Below are 19093 nucleotides of genomic sequence, written 5' to 3' on the forward strand. Positions count from 1 at the left end.
GCACACACACAAACACACTCTCCCCCACTGCTAAGTTCACACGTTTGTCCCAGCAGGAGTCCGTGTTCCCGTGTTTCCGCCTCATCGCTATATATCGCTATAGGCTGACGAAGAACGGCAGGGGTCCATCAGAGAGCCGCCTGCAGGGCGAAGGCGACCGGGAGCCCACTGTAAAACTTGTTATTGACTGACTGCTTAAATGAACTGGAATAATAAGGTTAGAGGTGAAAGTTAACCTTTTTGCTACAATAAATCTCCTTTATAAGTCATGTCAGTGAATGCTGTTAAAAATGTAACGCAAGATGGAAGAGTGTAGCTCACAGCTGGCCGGGTTATTCTTTGTGCTTTCATCTTTTAACACCTGAAAAATGTGTACGATTGTAAAAAGAATATGCACATCAGACATCTGGAGGGAAAGGATGCACAGGTTTTCAGAAAAATTAGGATATTCAATTTTTGTTAATTTTTGAGAATCAGAATGAAGGCATACTTATAGAAGGGAAAAAAAGGAATTAAATCATCTGGTTACAGACGGTATAATAGCTGCTAAAATGCTGCTAAATGGGGATGGGTCAGTGAAAACAGCCTTTGCAAAAACCTGCCTTTTCTCAATACGATGACAGGCCTGACACATTTCTGGCATTGTAATCTCTCACATTCCTAGCCTGCATTTACCAAAACCGCCCCAATCAAGTGAAAAGTACAAAGGGTGTCAGGCTAATTAAGCGCTCTATCATTATGGCTTAGAGTCAAAACAGGAGTCGGGTTTTTACTGGAAGGAGGGGCACCAGAGAGTTAATAGGCTCCCAGCTGGGCCATTGCAGAAGGTACAGTTTTGCAAAAAGGCAGAAAATGGGGACAAACTACAACAATTGACTCAACAGAAGAGAAACCGTCAAACCGTGGACGTTACATTCCAGTATCGAGGACAAGAAGATGCGAACATAAGAATGGAAAATGAGAACACTTCTAACTTTAATGTCGTATAAAAACTACTGATTTTGTCAGTGGATGCATCTTGAATTCAAAGCACAAACAAAGCAGCCGCAAATGTTCTCCACCTGATAGCACACCATCCAGGCTATAATTTACTTCAAGGTAAAAAAAAACAGTCCTGCAATAATACAGAAATCGGAGATATATGCGCCCTTTAATCTCCAAATATCTCCCAAAATAAAAGGCTTTACCTCCAGGCTGGAGAGCACAAACCACCCATTGTAGGGATGAAGGAATGCAGCTGAAAAGTAGCTCTTGATACCCATAGAAACTTTTTGACAGACAGATAAATATACATTGCCAACATCTAAAGCTACTTTTTGTAGCTACGGACCTTACAGAGGATCAGCTTTAGCCGAGGACTATAGTCTGAGAACATTTGGTTTGAGAGACCCCACCTTAAGGTGTTTTGTTTCTTGATGATATTCAGCTCAAAATAATATATTAATCAAGTTAAATAGCTCTTCATACTCAAAGATTTAATGGAGAAAGATACTTTGATGTGTATTCATTGAGAAACACAATATACAGATGTTAGTCTAAAGTTGTATATCAGGAATTCTCTTCATGTTGGAGCTGGTTCTCGCTGGGCGGGCTTGGTAAAACACAAATATCATTCAGAAATCTTTCTGGATGTTTATCTGCCCCTGCAGATGTAATGTAAATGTTTGGCATGTATTAGCTGCGCACATTTGGGGGACGGGAGGATTTTGAAGCTGTGCTATTTCGGTTCCACGTGGTTTTGCTTGATTTTACAACATAAACATAGCGAGGGCCGAGTCTGTGTAACGCAGGGAGAATGTTAGAGAGATAGAGAGAAACACAGGGAGACGCAACTTTATTATTTTCATATTCTTCAGCTTTTTTCTCAAATAATGAACTGGAACATGAATCTTCAGAAATATACTTAAGATTTCACTCAATATGCTAAAGCTTTGTAAGATACCAAATACAGCTGCGTCCATTTAGAAGTATGAGTATGTTACAGATCATTTGATCATAACTTATTTTATAAACAAAGACTTTTATTTGCACAGTCAATGGTGAATCTGAACCGCTAGTTTCAAAGACGACAAGAAAAATAGTTTGATGAGGACAATCGAATCAAAAACTAATTTACAGAGTGATTGTGTGTGTGTGTGTGTGTGTGTGTGTGTGTGTGTGTGTGTGTGTGTGTGTGTGTGTGTGTGTGTGTGTGTGTGTGTGTTACCTGTCAGGGTGCTCCTTGACCACCTGGTAGACTTTGAGTAGCAAGGTGTCGTTGCGGAAGGCGCGGCTCACGCACTCCTTGTAGAGGCGAAACTCCGCTGCGGTGATGGCCTCGCCCTCTGGGATCTGAGAGAGGTTGAACTTAAACTCTTTGTGGTGACGCCGCTGCGGAGAGAGCTCCCTGTCGTACTCCACTGTGGGATAGAAACACACACATGGGATCATTACATTGTGCACAAAGAGAAATGGACAGGAAAGATTATACATAGAGAAAATCACGACTTCTTTTGCCTAAAACCTTCTTCCTGTTCTTCAGAAGAAATCCTGCTTTGATTTTGTTTATACTATCAGATCAATAAAGTATTATCTACATTCTTTTCCTATGGACATCATGGCCTTCTTTGACCTTTAATGCCTTTCTAGCGGCTTGTCTTGGCGTTTATCTTGTATTTTCTATAAATGGGATCAAATTTCATATTTACAAACAGGATTTAAGTGTAAACATACAGTGGGTGATAAGCGGATATCCTCACAGACACTGAGTCGACCATAAAAGCCTTTAAAACGCTCACATGTGATTTATCCTTAAGGTCTAATAGGTTTGTGTGGCTTCCAGTTTCCCTAAATAAAGCCCTGTTATCATCAGTCCGGAGCAAAAGCCCATGGCGGCAGCAAACTTAAGAGTCATTCTGCGACCACTTCTGACGGCGTGAAATGACAAAAACCAACAAATGTTCTCCCTCCTATACTTTTAAGTGCAATATGCGCCATAATGATAATGTGCTCTCTGGGGATTCAGTTCCTGTCTCAGCTGGAGGTTTCTCTCCCACACACAGAGTGAGAAGAGGGAAGTGAATAAAGAGCATTATGGGAAGAGCAATTAGAAAGTCTACAGAAATACCCAGGCAGAAACACACCGTAAAGGCTAACCCTACAAACATTGAAATAGTATCTACTTAAACATACATCAGCACATTCATACTATTCTTAGTCCATGATTGGATCTTACCAATTTTAAGTTTGCCCTATGCTACACACTTTATCCTCCACCACCAGAGTGGTTTTACAGGCGGTGGTTTCACCATCACTGTAAGAGTAGACTCACTGGGAACCAAAGCTAGATGTTAAAGCTACTTCAGTTGTATCCCCTGCAGTGGGACCAAACTAAGATGATAGATGGATCGATAGATATGTACTTTATTAATCTCAAATTGGGAAATGATTTTGTTGCAGCAGCAACGTGTACAGGCATTGCATTTTCCCACATATTTACTTCTACTAGCCTGCACGATTTTGGTTGAATAAATAGTTTGACATTTTAGGAAACAATTTTTAGCTTTTGCCAAGAGTTCAAATTATAAGTATGCTAAATATGTAGCTAGACGATGGTAAAGTGAAACATCAAGTTGCACCACATACCAGGGGTTTTGTGACATATTCAGACAGCAAGACATATAAGTGTAGTTAGTCGAAGCTAAAACAATATTTTCAACATAACTATACGAGTAAGAGCTAATATTAAGATTCTTCCCGACTACAGATAACAGCACTACTGTACAGCAGTTTCATATACAGTATATTTAAGACAACGTAACTGTAAAGGAGGAAGTGGTTGAATCCAATACTTTTTTACTTTATTTCATTTATTTTGAAGATTCATTTGAATACTTTGAGAGTCCAAAGGTTTGGTAAGAAGTTTTGTACCTGAGCCAGGCTTGTTAAAACATTCTGGTAATTTTATGATGTCGGGACCCACCCAAAATGGACCAATGACACATTTAGTTCCCAGAGTCATATGCGAAGAGAAAATTGTGTTGATGTGAGAACACTGGAACCAATCAGACTCTCCCAAAAGTGCCAGCCCCACACCCAGGAAGGTTAAAGCTCCCCTCATCCCCCGACATTTCCAAGTTACATAAATGCTGAAGTTAAGTAAGAAACAGCACAGAAAAGACTTGGAGTGAAGGCGTGTCGTTCTAGCCCCAATCCAGTCTAATCCTGAAGCATATTGCTGTGGCTTGGTCAAAACAAATTACAATAATTGAAGCCTCTCAGTTTACGTCTGAGCCAGTGCTGTCTCTCTGCATTTCAAATGCTTTCCATCTTACTGTATATAAAGAATGAGATGTTATTCACATCAGTATCCCTGTGACTTCTATCAGATTTGACAGTGACCATCTCCTCATCGTACTCCACAAGCTGCCCACCCACAACATACACACACACAGATGTCGCAGTAAGTGTGTGTGATAAGGCGTCTGCTCTTGTGTTGAAGGGTAGATACATCAGCTAAGCTTGTGTGTCTGTGTGTGGAGGCTTTAAGCAGAGGTCATGGTACTCTAAATGACTTTACAACACTCCCTTCAACAGCCCCGGGCGTAAAGACCAGCAGCTTGACATTTAATATTCCCCGTTTAAGAATCTACTGACTCTTTGGCACGAAAGCTCTTTGATAAACGGACTGTAGGTGGTGAGAAGGTCAGAAAGAGTTTCACAAGTATCAAATGTTTATTACATCTGCTGCAATGCACTGTATGGTAAATGTACAATATATCAGGCACTTGACATTACTGGCAATCATAAATCTTTATCAGATTGGTTATTTATTAGGAGGAATCTACTATTGGTTGCTGTATGGGGAGTATAGAATACAATGGTTTTGGATCTTGGCCAATACTAGGGACTAAAGTCAGTATATCTCGGCCTCTGTTGCTTCAATTTTGAACTTTTTATTATCACTCATTACCCCCATTTTATGGAAACCAAAAAAGGAATTGCTAGAGCTCCCCTTCATATTGGAATTATTCAAAAGTCACATCCAGGCCCGAGTGCATTGCCACCTCTGTTGTTCTTGTCAACAAGTTAGAGAGAAATTCCCAATTCCCAACCAGTATGCTAGCCAAGCTGTTAATAACAACTATTTTAAGTTGTTGTTAATGCAGCATTAATACACTCCTTTGACTTCTTAACACAACACAAACATAGATATCCAGTTTAGCTTTGTTCTTCCAGTAAGCAGTGAAGCAGCAAGGGAAACTAAAAGGGCGTCAACAGCCTTGTCCGAGAATTCAATCAGCAACTTTTTAAACTTTGTATTTCCTGCAAATATGCAACAAAATACACTACAATCATACACGACAAGTGAAAGACATTGTGCCAAAGCAGAAAAATGTTTTCTTTGAGGTGGAAAAATGTATCCACTAATTTCATTCAGCTTTAATGAAATTCACAGGACGCATTTATTCTTGAATTTATTCCCCTCACATCCTAACAAAATCTCAAGGCACTCTTAAAGCTCCACGAACAACTCACTGGCCTGTTCAATTAATCTTTTCTTTCTTAACTCAGAGTGGGGAGTAGTTTTAAGCAGCTTCCAGATGAAGACAAACAATTAAAACTATGAAATATGAAGACAGCCACAGTCTCACATTATCATACACTTTATCACCGCAGTCCTCTGCAAGATTGCCTGAGAGCCACAGTGGCTAAGTAGCATTCCAGCTGCTTCTCCACCTTCTCGGCTTGAAATTCGATTGAAATCCACTGAGATTTCACATCTAAAATCAAAGCGAGGTCTTCACACGACGTCTACAGAGAGCGTAACCTTTGTGCTAATCTACTGTACCATGACGTGAGCTTTGAGACAGGAACACACAGAAGGGAAAAGGGATTTAGATTCGGATGATTCAGGGAGGAATTCATTCAGAGTGATTCTAAAGATGGGGAAAGAGTGATTATATTAGTGATTTGGTGCAAACAGTGCTCTATGGAAAGTGTGGTGTGTGAATACTCGTCTGTATATGTTGTGTGTAATTTATGGCTTTATTTTATTACCGCACTCCCAGCTTTGGTCACCAGTTCATGAGAAAATATACACAAACAGAATACACATAATTACTAAGTCAATGTTTCTCTTTAATTTTCATTTACTTGAACACAGAGAGGCAGCCAACTGTAACCAGAAAACATGGGACATGTCTCTGATGATTCACCTAAACCATGTGTGATTAAATCTGCTATAAAACAAAAGACACAAAAGGAAGAAATGGGGCGTGAGGAAAGGAGAATAAATGATGACTGTTGTAATGGTAATATAGGTAGAGAAAAACAAACGCATCAATGAAACAAAGTTTGGGAAAACAAAAGATGTAATGAATATTTATGTGTCAAAATGGATAGTCTGCAGGGAAACAGCAATACAGCTAAATGTGTGTCAATAGAAAACGTTTGTCTATTATAATAACACAGGAGAAGAAGATGACTGTGGGAGAAGTGGACGAGATGACAAGACCAGACAAGGAAGGAAAGACAAAGTAGGTTGTCTTACGAAGAGGGAGATAGAGGTGGGAGAAAGGGGAACAGACAGAACGGATGAAAGAAGACAGTTGGTGACAGAAAGAGAGTGAGACGGACCATTGGCAGATTCTCTTGGACGCTTTGATTCCTGTTTCCACCTGCGCAACATCTGTCGCTGCTGTCCTGCTGCTGGAAGTACTAAGGCAACACACACACAAACACACACATTTACCATGACCCTGAGAATCTGTTAGTATCATATGGACTGAATTCATAGGGTTATTATATTCACAGCCTGCACATGCTCATGGGTTCTAAAAATGCTTTTCAAATTCAAAATAATTAAGAATGTATATTAGTGTTGGACAAACTATGATAACTGAATTATGGAAAAAAGAAAACGGGAAAAAAAGGTGCTGACAGAATGCTGGAGGCCGACAACAGAGTGGACAAATATGAGATAGAAGAACAGACAGATATGAATCCGACAGTGATTTATCAACACAACCTCTGGAGTAAAACTAAAGGAAAGCAACTGCCGGTAATATGTTTAAATACTTTGATAAAGAAGGAAAATAGGAAGACAGACCCATTTAAAAACAGGAAAATAAACTGGATAGGAGAGGAGCAGTGTTCTTAACGTGAAGCAGCACTGTGCAGCAGAGGCCCTGTTGATGGGCTGACTGGTCCGTGGTCAGTGGTCAGCGAGTTTGCTCACACTCCTAACGCTGTCCAGTCAATCCCTCAGAGGCACAGCCGGGGAGCAGTCGCCTGCATCAAATCCCTCCAGCTTTCTCTCACACGTCCCACAACCACAGAGAAAACAACCAACAACCACCTTCTCGCACCAAAATACTTTTTCGCCCTCCATCAACACTCAGTTGGTAAAATTAACTAAAAGGAAAGTTACGGATGGGTTTCTCAAAGTTAATTATGTTGTCAGATATGTATCTATTTTTGAGAGGCGATTAGTGAAAGCTTTTAGCCTCAAAGCTACATCAGCAATTAACTTTTCCACTATGGTGGTGAGACTGAGGAACGACAAGAACCGGCCCGTGACAGTGCTTGTAGACAATCTTAAGGAAAAAGCTTCTGAAGACATCTTAATTCTTACGTGTAACTGTTGTACACTTTCCTGTATTATCAAGTGCTGCAATGTAGATAACAGAGAACAGAGTACCTGTCTAGATTATGTATGGAGCTCTTATTAGATCTGTCAGTAAGATTGTACTAGGTTCCAGTTTGATGACAGATTAGCTACATTCTGCCAATTAAACAAGAGTTTTTTATCCATCTACATTTGCAGATATGTATAACACAGAGACCCATGCTGAACCAGTTCTGTGGTATTTTTTGCAACACCATTTTTTAAACAGGAATATGTAACTTTTGTTCAAGGGCTGCCACTGTAGCCACAAGTGACAGGATAGTGGTGCCTTTAACTGCCCTTAATTTCTGAGTCAGTTGCTTTAAAGATACAAGTAAGTCTTACTAGAGGTTATGTAGCAAGCTAATGCATTGCCTTGGAAGGTTTCCAAAGACACAGAATTGACCCATCCACTGAGCTTTGGGGAAAAACTCTGGAGCATTCACAAGTTAAATGCCGTCCACAAAGGACAGCTTGGAGGGATTTTTCAAGGGGTTGAAAAAGCGTCTTGCACTGTACTTCTGACTATTTTTCTGAGGAAAATGACAGATATTAGATGATTCTGCAAACTACTTTCAATGCCAACCTTTTACAAAGTCTCTCTTCAACACAGTCATGACAATTACAGTATGGCTAAGGTTGCCTCCTTATAACAGCAAATATTCCAGTATTTTCCCAATAACCATGTTTTGTGGGAGTTTTATGACCATGCCAAATATGAATTCCGAAGTCCCTCGTTAAAATCTCTGGAATCTAATTAAATATGTGATTTACCATTTCATCTGACCCATAATGCATCTCACTGAAAGAAGAGGTTATGAGAGATTGAGGGAAATAATAAACATTTCCACAAACACCCTTTAATTAAAAGTATGTAAACCAAGAACCTGTCAACATTGTTAAAGAATTTGCAGATTGATAACCATTACACATGTTCTGGATATCCAAGGTATGACAAGAATCCATCAGTGTTTATGTAATAGTGTAATAACAGCCCATTACCTGCCTGGTTTATCTCAGGCTTGATGGTTTCTGATGATAGGTTGGATACTTTCTTGTGTTTCATTAATCTTTAATTCCTCTCATGTAATAAAAAGTTTGGACAGTTAGATGTCATAGGGAATTCTTGCAGTTGATACAATCACAACTCTTGAGCCACTTTTTCCCTCAAAAAGAAAAACATCTAATTTAGTTGAAATCGTTATGCTGTAAACACCAGTCTTTTTGAAGAGGCTCAAGCCAGAATCTATGCTTCAAACGTTTGGCATTGATGCCGTGTTGAAAGATAAAACAACTGAGACAGATATTGAGTTTTTCCCCCCTGCAGTGGTGTGAGCTGCCTGTGTTGCCACTATGCTTGGCTGCCATCAGGAGCTGTTTCCACCTTCTGCTGAGTGTTTTGGATCTTTGTAGTAAGGCAGCTGGTAGGGCAGATCCTGGGGTTAGGGTACAACCCGCAGGGCTGGGAGTCCGCTGGGAGTCATCATTAACTTTGAGCAAGGGTGTGTGGTGTATGTGGGCCTTTGGAGACTCATCCTGTGCTCTGATCTTCTCCCCTGACCCAGCATCAAAGCCGACACACTGAGCTCCACAGGACCAACCAAGGGCCACTGGCAGGCGCGAGAGTTTATGTCCGATGCATGTAGTCACACAAATACACATCAGCATGACATATGCACAGGTACAGATGTAACTGTCCAAGCCAAGAATGTGAGCAAAGGAGGACAGAGGGGTGTACTGACACATTCCCACACACACCTTGTGATGCACACACAGTCCCAGATGTCAGTGGTGTGAGAATTCAAGGCCAGACCGGAGCATCATTCCATAGCAAGGATATGAGGCAGTGAGACCAGCCCTTTTGCAGACTGTCAAGCCCCATTAGCAAACACAGAACAGCAGTGGACAGCTTTACTCTGTGTCCAGCAAAATCAGTACAGGGATTTAAGCACATTACTAATTTATGTTATGACTTCCTGACAGACAGCCAAGATATGAGCTTCATTGTCAGCAAGCCAGGTACTTGTAAAGTTAGTACTATATAACGTTTTGTAACAATTGTATATGAATGATTGCCATTTTTGCCACGGAGACAATTATTCAACCACAGTCGGTTCATGAACGCCTTCGCATTTTCTCAAAATGGTATGTACAGTATGGGATTTATCTTCCTGGGACAATTCCTCCGGTGCAATAAGCGTTTAATCTGTCAAGCAGGTTGAATTAAATAGACAAAAATAACATAATATTTATATATAGATAACATTATATATATATTACAAAATATATAACCATCAGATCTCTAGGGAAATGCATTGCAGATACATTACAGCACTTTTAAATATTGGCTTATTGTCCCTTAATTCCTTACGTCACAACAAGACAATGATTGTCTGTAGCACAGATAACAAAATGTGGCATTAGTTAGAGTAAGTTTTTCTTCCACCTAAGCTTGTTGAATGTGACCTGTTCAAATAACACATAACTTCCTGAGAGCTTGACCATTTCCACAGACACACACACATTCATCAATGGCCTGGATACCCAGCCTGCTCTTCTTCCATTACCTCCCACAGGTTACAGTACACAATGAACTCACTGAACAGGCATCCCCAAGAAACAAAGGCCCCATTTGAACCATATAATCACATTTTTCTACAGTCATCGTCCACCATATAATCCTTGAAAAACCATTTGGGTTTTTCGGAAGACCCATCCAAAACCATCACACATAATGTCAGGAGTGCTGTCCCAGGACACACACACATACACAAACTCAAACACATCCACACAGCGGGGAAATCAGATTTTTGTTCCCATCTACCAAAGCTCTATCACCACCGTGCTGCATTCCATACAAGATGATAAAATGAAGTCTGGACACACATCTATCTTTTGTCATTTTGAGATTTTTAGCTAGTGTGCAATGTGTGTGGGTTTTTGTGTGCGTGTGTGTCTAACCCCGTGGGTAGGCAGATAATTTGCTGTAATTGCTCCTCTGTTGGGGCTTTGCTAACAGATAGATATCCAAGGTATGGCTGTTGGACTGAATAGTCTCAGTTTGTTGCCTTCGGTAGACTGACAGCTGAGTGGTAGCAGTCATCAGCTCTCTGCTGAGTCTCCAGTTGGCCTCCAGGTAGCTGGACGTGCCATACCTGTGTGTCAATAGGAGATTTTATTCCATCTCTTCAAGCACTATTACTAAGGATTAAGATGTGGACCCACTAACTCGGCTGCAGGGGGCATTTAAACAAGGAGGGCATGTTAATGTTTTTCCTGATTTAGTTGTGCTCCTTATCCACTACAATAAAGTATCACGTACGTGCAGGTCATGTAGAGCAAAAATAGGAGAATAAATGTTGCAATACATAAAAAAGGAAATGTGAAAAAAATAAATTACAATTGTCATTAAGGCTCAGAACAAACACAGTAGGGACACCACAAAGAAGAAACAATGTAATGTGACGCACTGTTTTATGACAGACAAACAAAAAAGTTGTATTTACAAAGCCTGCATTTTCATATATAACTAAAGGAAATGCAACAAAGTACCACATGCCAAAATTGCACAAGTGTGTCAAAAGTTCAGGTGATGGTTCTTGCTTGCAAACTGCAGGTCCATTGGAAAGTCTTGCTTATGATTGGCTCGCATATATGGCTTTGTTTTTTAATAAATAAAACCTGTCAAAATATAATGTTGCAGGTGCAGCTTGAGTTTTGCTCAATTGCTGAGACCCCAGTTTGGAGACAAGGATCAGGGACCTCACAGGATTAACAAGTCAAATGTGTGTGTGTAAGGGAGTAGCCTTGTGAGTGCAGGAACATATTCAACCTTTACACCCATGTCTATAATCAATCTTCATACACCATTTGTGTCTCTTTGAACACTTACAAGTCTAAATGGCCACAGAGAAACCCTCATTGACATTAATGGCCAGTTGTGATTTCCCCAAAAGTCCCTGTAAAAACAAGTGTTGGTTTCATTGGACACCAATTCGTGCCAACAAGCTGTCAACAAAAGACGGTGCAACATCTTTTTCACATTTATAAGGAAATTCCATGAAATCAGGAAAGAAATGAGCTGGAAAATATACAAAGTAGATTTTTTTGTTTCCCCTTTGTGGGATGTTAATAAAAATGTAATTCAACAGGAGAGCAGCTGTCATAACAGCCTCTGGTCAGATTAATGGCCGACTTCATCTTAGATCGGCAGTCCTCACACAGGACGTGTAGACGGAAGAGCCAGATAACTTCTCGAATACTCAGTGGAAGGAAAGAGCACGACTTATTTCCCAGTTTAATAAAAAGCCACACAATAATTGTAAGAGGGGTAAATGTAACAAATTATTTCTAGTCTTTACAACCTTCAGCGACGGACAAAACAAAGGATTCTGTCGCATGAGAAAGAACGCTACGATAACAATTTGAAAAATATTAAACTCAATTGAGCCATGGTGCTTGTTGGCTTTGGATACAAAACACAACATCTCTACTGGAGTTTGTTGCATAAGGTATTTTGGTTCATTCTCCAACATCTTGTTTGCTTTGGAGGCCGATTTGGCCGAGATCCTAGTGGCTGTTTCATATAGACACGAAGAAGAAAATAAACGCAACCAAACACCGCAGTCATAAACAAAACCAGCATCACCAAACACTTCACTGTCTAACGTATGTGACTAACAACAACAATCCCAAAACCAGAATCATTAATCTTGCGAAACACTGCACACTAAAAGATACACTGTTTAGAGTTGATCAGATTGTCTGGATTTACTGTCCTTTGGTTGCCAAAAGAATCAGGGGAAAAAGTCGGGTGGCCAGCAGGGGAGGGTTTGTCTGGGTCTATGATGCTCTGCTATAAAATAGACGTTGCAGCAAATCTGTCAGCGATGTACGAAAATAACGCAATCTTTGACTGTTGCTTGGTCACAAAATGTAATAACCAAATGTAGGATAACAAGTGGAGTCATAATAGTTTTCTAAGATGCATAAAAGTCAGTATTTATTAGGGAAATCATTGACCATGGCATAAAGGGGGTTTGATCGTTTGAAAAGAAAAAACTTCTGATCTTGTTCCTTCATCCTGCGATATTCTCTGTCCTTGACGTTGGGCTCCATTCCTCTGCGATTTATATGACTGATGATGGTTACTAGGGTTGGGAACCGAAACTCGGTTCCAGATGAGAACCGATAAGAAAATGCCGGGTACCGGATACCCATACAAAATACACAATTTCGGTTCTGCTTAACGGTTCCTAAACGCGGTAGACCCTGTATTCCAGCGGGTCCGTCTGCACCGCGGTGCTGCGGTGACCCGGTGGAATACAGGGCGGACCTGGAGAATCACAGAACGGCCGGTCGTCAGCGGGCCGTTGACGGCCGGCTCGGTTCGCTGACGGCCGGCACCGCCCTTCATTTTTTTAAACGGCATCATATAAATTGCGCTGACAGGCGACAGAGGTCCACAGTTGCCCCGCAGCGATGCTCCCCCGCCCTCCCGTAGACATTTCACGAGCTCAGTCACTTCATAACACCAAAGATAGGTCGCGGTAAACACTCTGAAGTGAGGCTCCACTACACTAAAAAAGAAAAAGAAAAGGCAAAGTGTAATGCCTGTTAATAGCTTGCCACAGGCATAGCTCAGTTAAAATAAAGCACAGCTATTGTGCAATACATTTGTATTGCATGTATATTTTTTAGTAACAATTTCAGTTAAAGCTTTTAAGAATAAATACATTTTTGTTATCTAAACGTTTGACCTCTTTATTTTACAATTTTGGAATCGAAACGGGGGATCGATAAGAACCGGAATCGATAAGCAGAACCGGAATCGAAATCGGAATCGATAAATTTCAAACGATACCCATCCCTAATGGTTACTTACTGCTTTACTGCTTTCCTCCTGGGTCGTGACCACAGGCCCTCTCAGAAACGGCTCCCTCGACTGCTTTAGAGCTTCGCCCCCATTCAAAACTAAGTGAATATTCCACAAACAGAGATGAACTCGCGTAGTTTTTGATGCGAGTCCATTTTGAGCAAAACAAAACATTTCTGTGGGTTTGAAAATGTTACCAGGCCTCGTTTTATTTACGGTGTGTCAATTCAGTGATGATGGTCATCAAGAATCTCCTTTTATTGGCCTGTCAGGAGTTGTGGGAAACCATCTGAAGTGTATTCACACAGAGATATGTATATGTGTAAGTGTTAGTGGTTTTACTATGTAGGGGGTTTATCAGTTATTTTCAGGTGTCTTTATCTGTTTTGCCTGTATGTGTGTGTCTTTATTTGTCTGATCGCACGTATTTTAGTATGCCTTTATGAAAGTGCAGCAGTGCAGGCAGTAAAGAGGCCTGCTAAAGTGATCTGTGGTTAGTATGTGCTTTCAGGCAGCAGGTGTGTGAGTGTGTGTATACGTGTGTGTCTGAGCTACGCCGGTCTGGTCCGAGATTTAGAGGAGGAAGCCGGTGTCAGGGCCAGGAGATGGATCTCTCCTGAGGGATCCGATAAATAAGGAAAAAATATCTTTGAAAAAGGGAAACGCAGCTGTTTCAAAATGGGGAAGTCAAAATATTGGTGGCTTTGCATTCCACAGCCACAAGGTAGAAGGCCAGCTCACTCTGTGATGCTGATGTTGGGCCTACTTTCCTCCCTCTCTGAACACCTCCTTTTCTATGCCCCTGCACATCTTTTCTTCCCTCTTTACTACTATATTTCCTTATCCTCACCTCGGTCTGCCTTTCTTTCTCCTACACTCTCTCTGTCATGAAGACAGCCGAGCCGCAGTGTGATTCCCTTTGGAAAGTCAGTGGTAACCACAACGCATTTCAGTGGCTTAAAGGCAGAGCATATGATCCACTGATAAATCAGTCTGGGCCGGCCTCAATCTTCCCTCTGGGCTGACTTACATGTAAGACCTACTGCTTGTTTTACACACGGGCACAGCTCCAAAAACAGCGACGGTAACCAGATACCTGGATATTCATAAAGCAGGTGGGCCTTGAGGAAAATCAAGAAAATAATAATCAATGTTTCTAATAATATGCCCAATATGTCAACACAGTATAGGTGGGATGAAGGTGCAGAGAACTTGGCTTTCTTCATGATTCTTGAGTTTTTGCTGAAAGCTAGAAATGCAAATCCAAACTACATTTTAAAATGTGTTATTTAAGAACGAGATACAGCAGAAGGAACTTTCTCGAAAGACACAATGCTGTGAAATAGTGCAGTGTGTTTCTAAAGCGTACTTTAAAAATAAGAGTATTTGAATATATAGATGTGAAAATTGCAGAAATGTGTGGAAGAAGGTGTGTTTATCTACTCTATTCATACATATAAAACAGCAACAGATAGATACAATAACCCAAATGACTCTAGCTCAGATGTAGATTAACACCAACATGCGATCACACAAGTGGTAAACCAACTAAACTGTCTGTCCACTTCAAAGGCCTGAGAAAAGTAAGCAAACAGAAGCTATCTACTTCGATGAATGTCACAGATACATTCCTTTGAAAGTGGACAGCAGCTCATCTGAGATGTTATACAGTACATGCGTGTGCAATGCAAGAAGAAGAGTTATCCAAATACTGACCATATTGTACAGTATGAAAATAACAATGAATAAGGTGCCGATACTGAAACATCGAGATATATATAATATTACTAAAAATGCTCGACTTCCTGTTGGAAAATGATTTATGTAGGACTTTTAAACTCTCAGTCAGTCAGATAAGGTATCCAGGAGGTGTGGAAAGTGTCCGTACAGGAGGAAGGACTGGGTAGAGTTTCCCCTGCACATCCTTAGTGATAAGATCCTTTCATCCAGAAAGCCTCACAGTACTGGGAGTAGGTACATTTTTGTTATGGGTGGCTTCTTTAGGAGTCAAACCCCTAACCCCTGGTCATATTGCTGCACTGTTGTAACCACACTGACAAACAAATTAAACTACTCTCTCCATGTTGTTTTTTCAAAATAGGAAAGCCTAATGGAAATCATGCAAAATGAAAAATAAAACACAGCATCTACATGTCTTGCCACTCTCCCCCTTCTCCGCTCTCTTCCACCCTGCCTCCCTCCATCCCAACCGACTGACTGTTTTCCTGTCAGTGTCATGTTTGGAAAGTCATCCCGCGGGTCAGCCTAGGGCTCGTAAATTTGTCAGCAGCAGCGCAGTTGAAAGGGAGGCTACTTGGTCGGCAGGGTCAGGAGCATCTGCGCTCACATGGGGCCTTTTTCTCACTGTGGACCTAGGGTTGTTGTTTCAGGCATGTCCTCTTTAGAGAGAAGACCAGCCTGGGAACTTGTGAGGGGCCGAGGGGTGCAGCTTTCTCTATTTCACCGGTATGTGATGGAGACTTGACTCGTATAACGAGGTGGGAGTTCTTGTCGTCTAACAAGTTCATTCAAATACACACAAACGGGGCTGCATACGTCTCTATTTGTGTAGACTTTATGAAATTGAGTGATTACATTCATTCCCTAACCCTTGACCCTGACCTTTGAGGGAAAGCTCCCCCTTAACACACTTATCACCGTCAAATGAGGAGCTATTGTGGACCTACCTGGGTTCATCATGTTTATTGAGGTGTGTTTTTCTAATGATTAGATTGGGTGAGTATTTATTTCCAACACATGTGAAACAGACTTTAATAATCACTGCCTGTTTAAACATTCCAGAAGAAATACACTGGACCAAAATGCAGTGTCGAAACCATCTCAGATTTGACACCAGCATCCACACGTCAGACTCAATGCAACAGGTTCACATCTGTGCAGAAGGTTCTTGCAAAGCAATGACACAATCAAACACAATATCATCACTGCTGTGTGATGTGTTAGAGCAACTTTATCCTCTAAACATAAGACCTAAAGCAATGTCCTGATGCTAGCAACAATGAACCAACAAACTGGGCAATGCTAGCAAATACAAATTGAATATAGTAAGCTCATGGTAGTGCAAGAGGAAAAGTCAGAAGATCACCAAACTATGTATCCTAAATGACAGCATTAATATCTGGACCAAGTATTGGAGAGATCGCTCGACATACTGCATGTATGGCTAAAAAAGGATTCCCATCATATTTGTACTTGTTTTGACTATAAACTATCTTCATGAAGACATTTGTGTTCACATAAAAGTGTATATGTGGCTCCCAGAGCAAACACACACTCACACCCTTTTTCCTCTGCTCATTCAAGGTCACCCAGGGCTTTAAATCACCCTTCATCTGTCCCAGAGTTTCTCACCACTTTTTTTCCTTTCTTCCCCCCTTTCTCTTTCTTCCTCTGCTTTTTTATTTACTAGAGATAAATCCCTGTGGGCTTCCCGGTGGCTTCACTGAAGAATGCGACTGCAGGAATGTTTACTGTGACATTTACGCCATTCCTGTTGGCTGTGTTCATCTCCATTACCAGAGCGAGTCCTCGGGCAGGGCAAACGATGGGGTCATTATGATAATGGATGGAGTTTACTGGGCATACAAGGACATGCCGAGTTCAGCGGTTCACAACCTTTTTAACACCGGATTGGACGAGAAATTCCAAAGACATACCAACCAGTGTTTACTTAAAGAGCTCATGTCCCGTGCTGCGTAACATCAAATGTTCCATAAAATGTATCATTGTAGAGATTTTCAAAACGTCAATGAACTAATCTCCAATAAATAAACGCAATTTCATTGAAATAAATGCAATAATTATTCGAAACATCACTCCTGAACAAAAATATTAGGCGAGTAGAAAATAAGCGTGTACCTATAAACCAGTGAAAGCTGCCAGTTTTTAATAGTTTTTAAACTTTAGCATATACATTTGTTTATTTTGTATTGGTTATACGCACCATGATACTTTTTGTATCGTGTCCCACTCTTATCAGCATTTTCTTGAGCTGTGTTTACAAAGGTTTCAATCACTTTAACAGGTTCTAATTCGAACTTCTGTGAACTTGATCCTTAAAAATCTGTTAGCGATTACGTACCTTATCACTAAAGTTGACACCTATGCATCATCGATATCATCTTTGAAAACAGAAGATACATTTAAGGTTCAACCAGATGTGTGTGGTAACTAAGTCAAATCAAAACAGCTACATGTTGATGCAGTTTGCCCTCATGCCACTGATGGCATCCACATGTAACTCTTCATACAGTCAATCCAAACCTCATCACATCCACCTAAACAGCAGGTGTTTTAACTTTCAACACAACGGGTGTTGAGGCTTGGGTTATGCAAAGATCTTGCAAAAATGCAGAAATCAAAACAAAGATGAATTTGTTTGCATATTTTCTTCTCCGTTTCCTTCTTTGTCTCTTTCGTTCACATATACAAACTTGGTATATACAAACATCCTCACACGAGCACACAGTCTAATCCCAGGTTAATGATCTCGTCTGCCTGGCCTCCTCAGACAGTTAAACACAAGACAAGGCTGACAGCTTTACGGCGCTCATAGCAGGGAAGAGCAATGGAGAAGTAAACATGCACACACACTCTTTCTCTTTGTCTAATATTAAGACATACTTGCACGGAGTAAAACAATCACTGTGACTTTTTAAAAGGCTTTCTGAACACTACAACAAGATCACAGTGAAAAGCAATGATTACCAGTACAAATATATGTGAATTCATATTGACTTTGCCATTTGTTTCAACTTTTTGCCAGACTTAAATTGTGCCTTTTCTCACTATAATCATTTTTTCTTTTAGGGCTTGAAACGTATTTAAAACTGCATTTGGACCATGATTCTCTGGTGAAACCAACACTATAATCAATGGTTACCGAGCCATTGGCCTAATATCATGCAATGTCTGTCTGCTTCTTGTTGCATAGCGTGCGTTCAAGACTCTGAGGTTTTGAGCAATAATTTGACGCATTGCAAAGACGAGAGAAAGAGATATGTAAAGACAGATAGATACAAAGAAAACAACAGATGTGTGAAAGGACAGTGAAGCTTTGCCTCATCCTGCTTGAAGCACAGCCAAAGGACCAAATTCCTTGCCCAGAGGTGATAAATGGGAGCAGTGGGCCCTAATCAGATGTTCCGCCAGAGTTATCTGCTCCCTTCGATAGATCGTTACCAGCCGCGAGTGTGCCGCACTTCACCTCCTTATCTCGTCACACTCCATCCCACGCAACCATCGCTCCCAACTGGAATGTCGGATGGAGACATGGGACTGGACAGGAGAAGAAATGAGGACAGAGAGTACAAACAAGGCAAGAGGGGTAATCTCTGTTCTTAGCCCCAATCTCTGCTGCCATCTCGTCAAGTCAGGGAGTTATGGCGTGAGAGGGAGAGATATCATCAGGGTGGGTGGGCGCTGGGGTGGAGGAGTGATGCGTGTGTGTGTGTGTGTGTGTGTGTGTGTGCGTAGCGGGGTGTTAAGAGCAGGGTGTGTGACAGAGACGACTTCAAGTGTAAATGGAATGCTTTCTTATAAATGGTTAT

At 41.0% G+C, this 19093-nt stretch overlaps 1 protein-coding gene across 2 annotated transcripts in view; it reads right to left on the bottom strand.

The window, feature by feature from the left end:
- bmp6 (bone morphogenetic protein 6) overlaps nucleotides 1–19093 on the bottom strand; it is a 41106-nt gene that overhangs the window by 12988 nt on the left and 9025 nt on the right. The window contains exons 2-3 of one of the 2 annotated variants that reach the window (XM_034211918.1): nucleotides 6619–6699; nucleotides 2207–2399 (exon numbers count right to left, since the gene is read on the bottom strand). In XM_034211918.1, the coding sequence (XP_034067809.1) occupies nucleotides 2207–2399; nucleotides 6619–6699 (274 nt within the window). The remainder of the gene's footprint in view (nucleotides 1–2206; nucleotides 2400–6618; nucleotides 6700–19093) is intronic. The other variant, XM_034211919.1, reaches the window with a different exon arrangement.

This window comes from Gymnodraco acuticeps, unplaced genomic scaffold, assembly GCF_902827175.1.
Source record: "Gymnodraco acuticeps unplaced genomic scaffold, fGymAcu1.1, whole genome shotgun sequence".
In the NCBI taxonomy this organism is placed as follows: Eukaryota; Metazoa; Chordata; class Actinopteri; order Perciformes; family Bathydraconidae; genus Gymnodraco; species Gymnodraco acuticeps.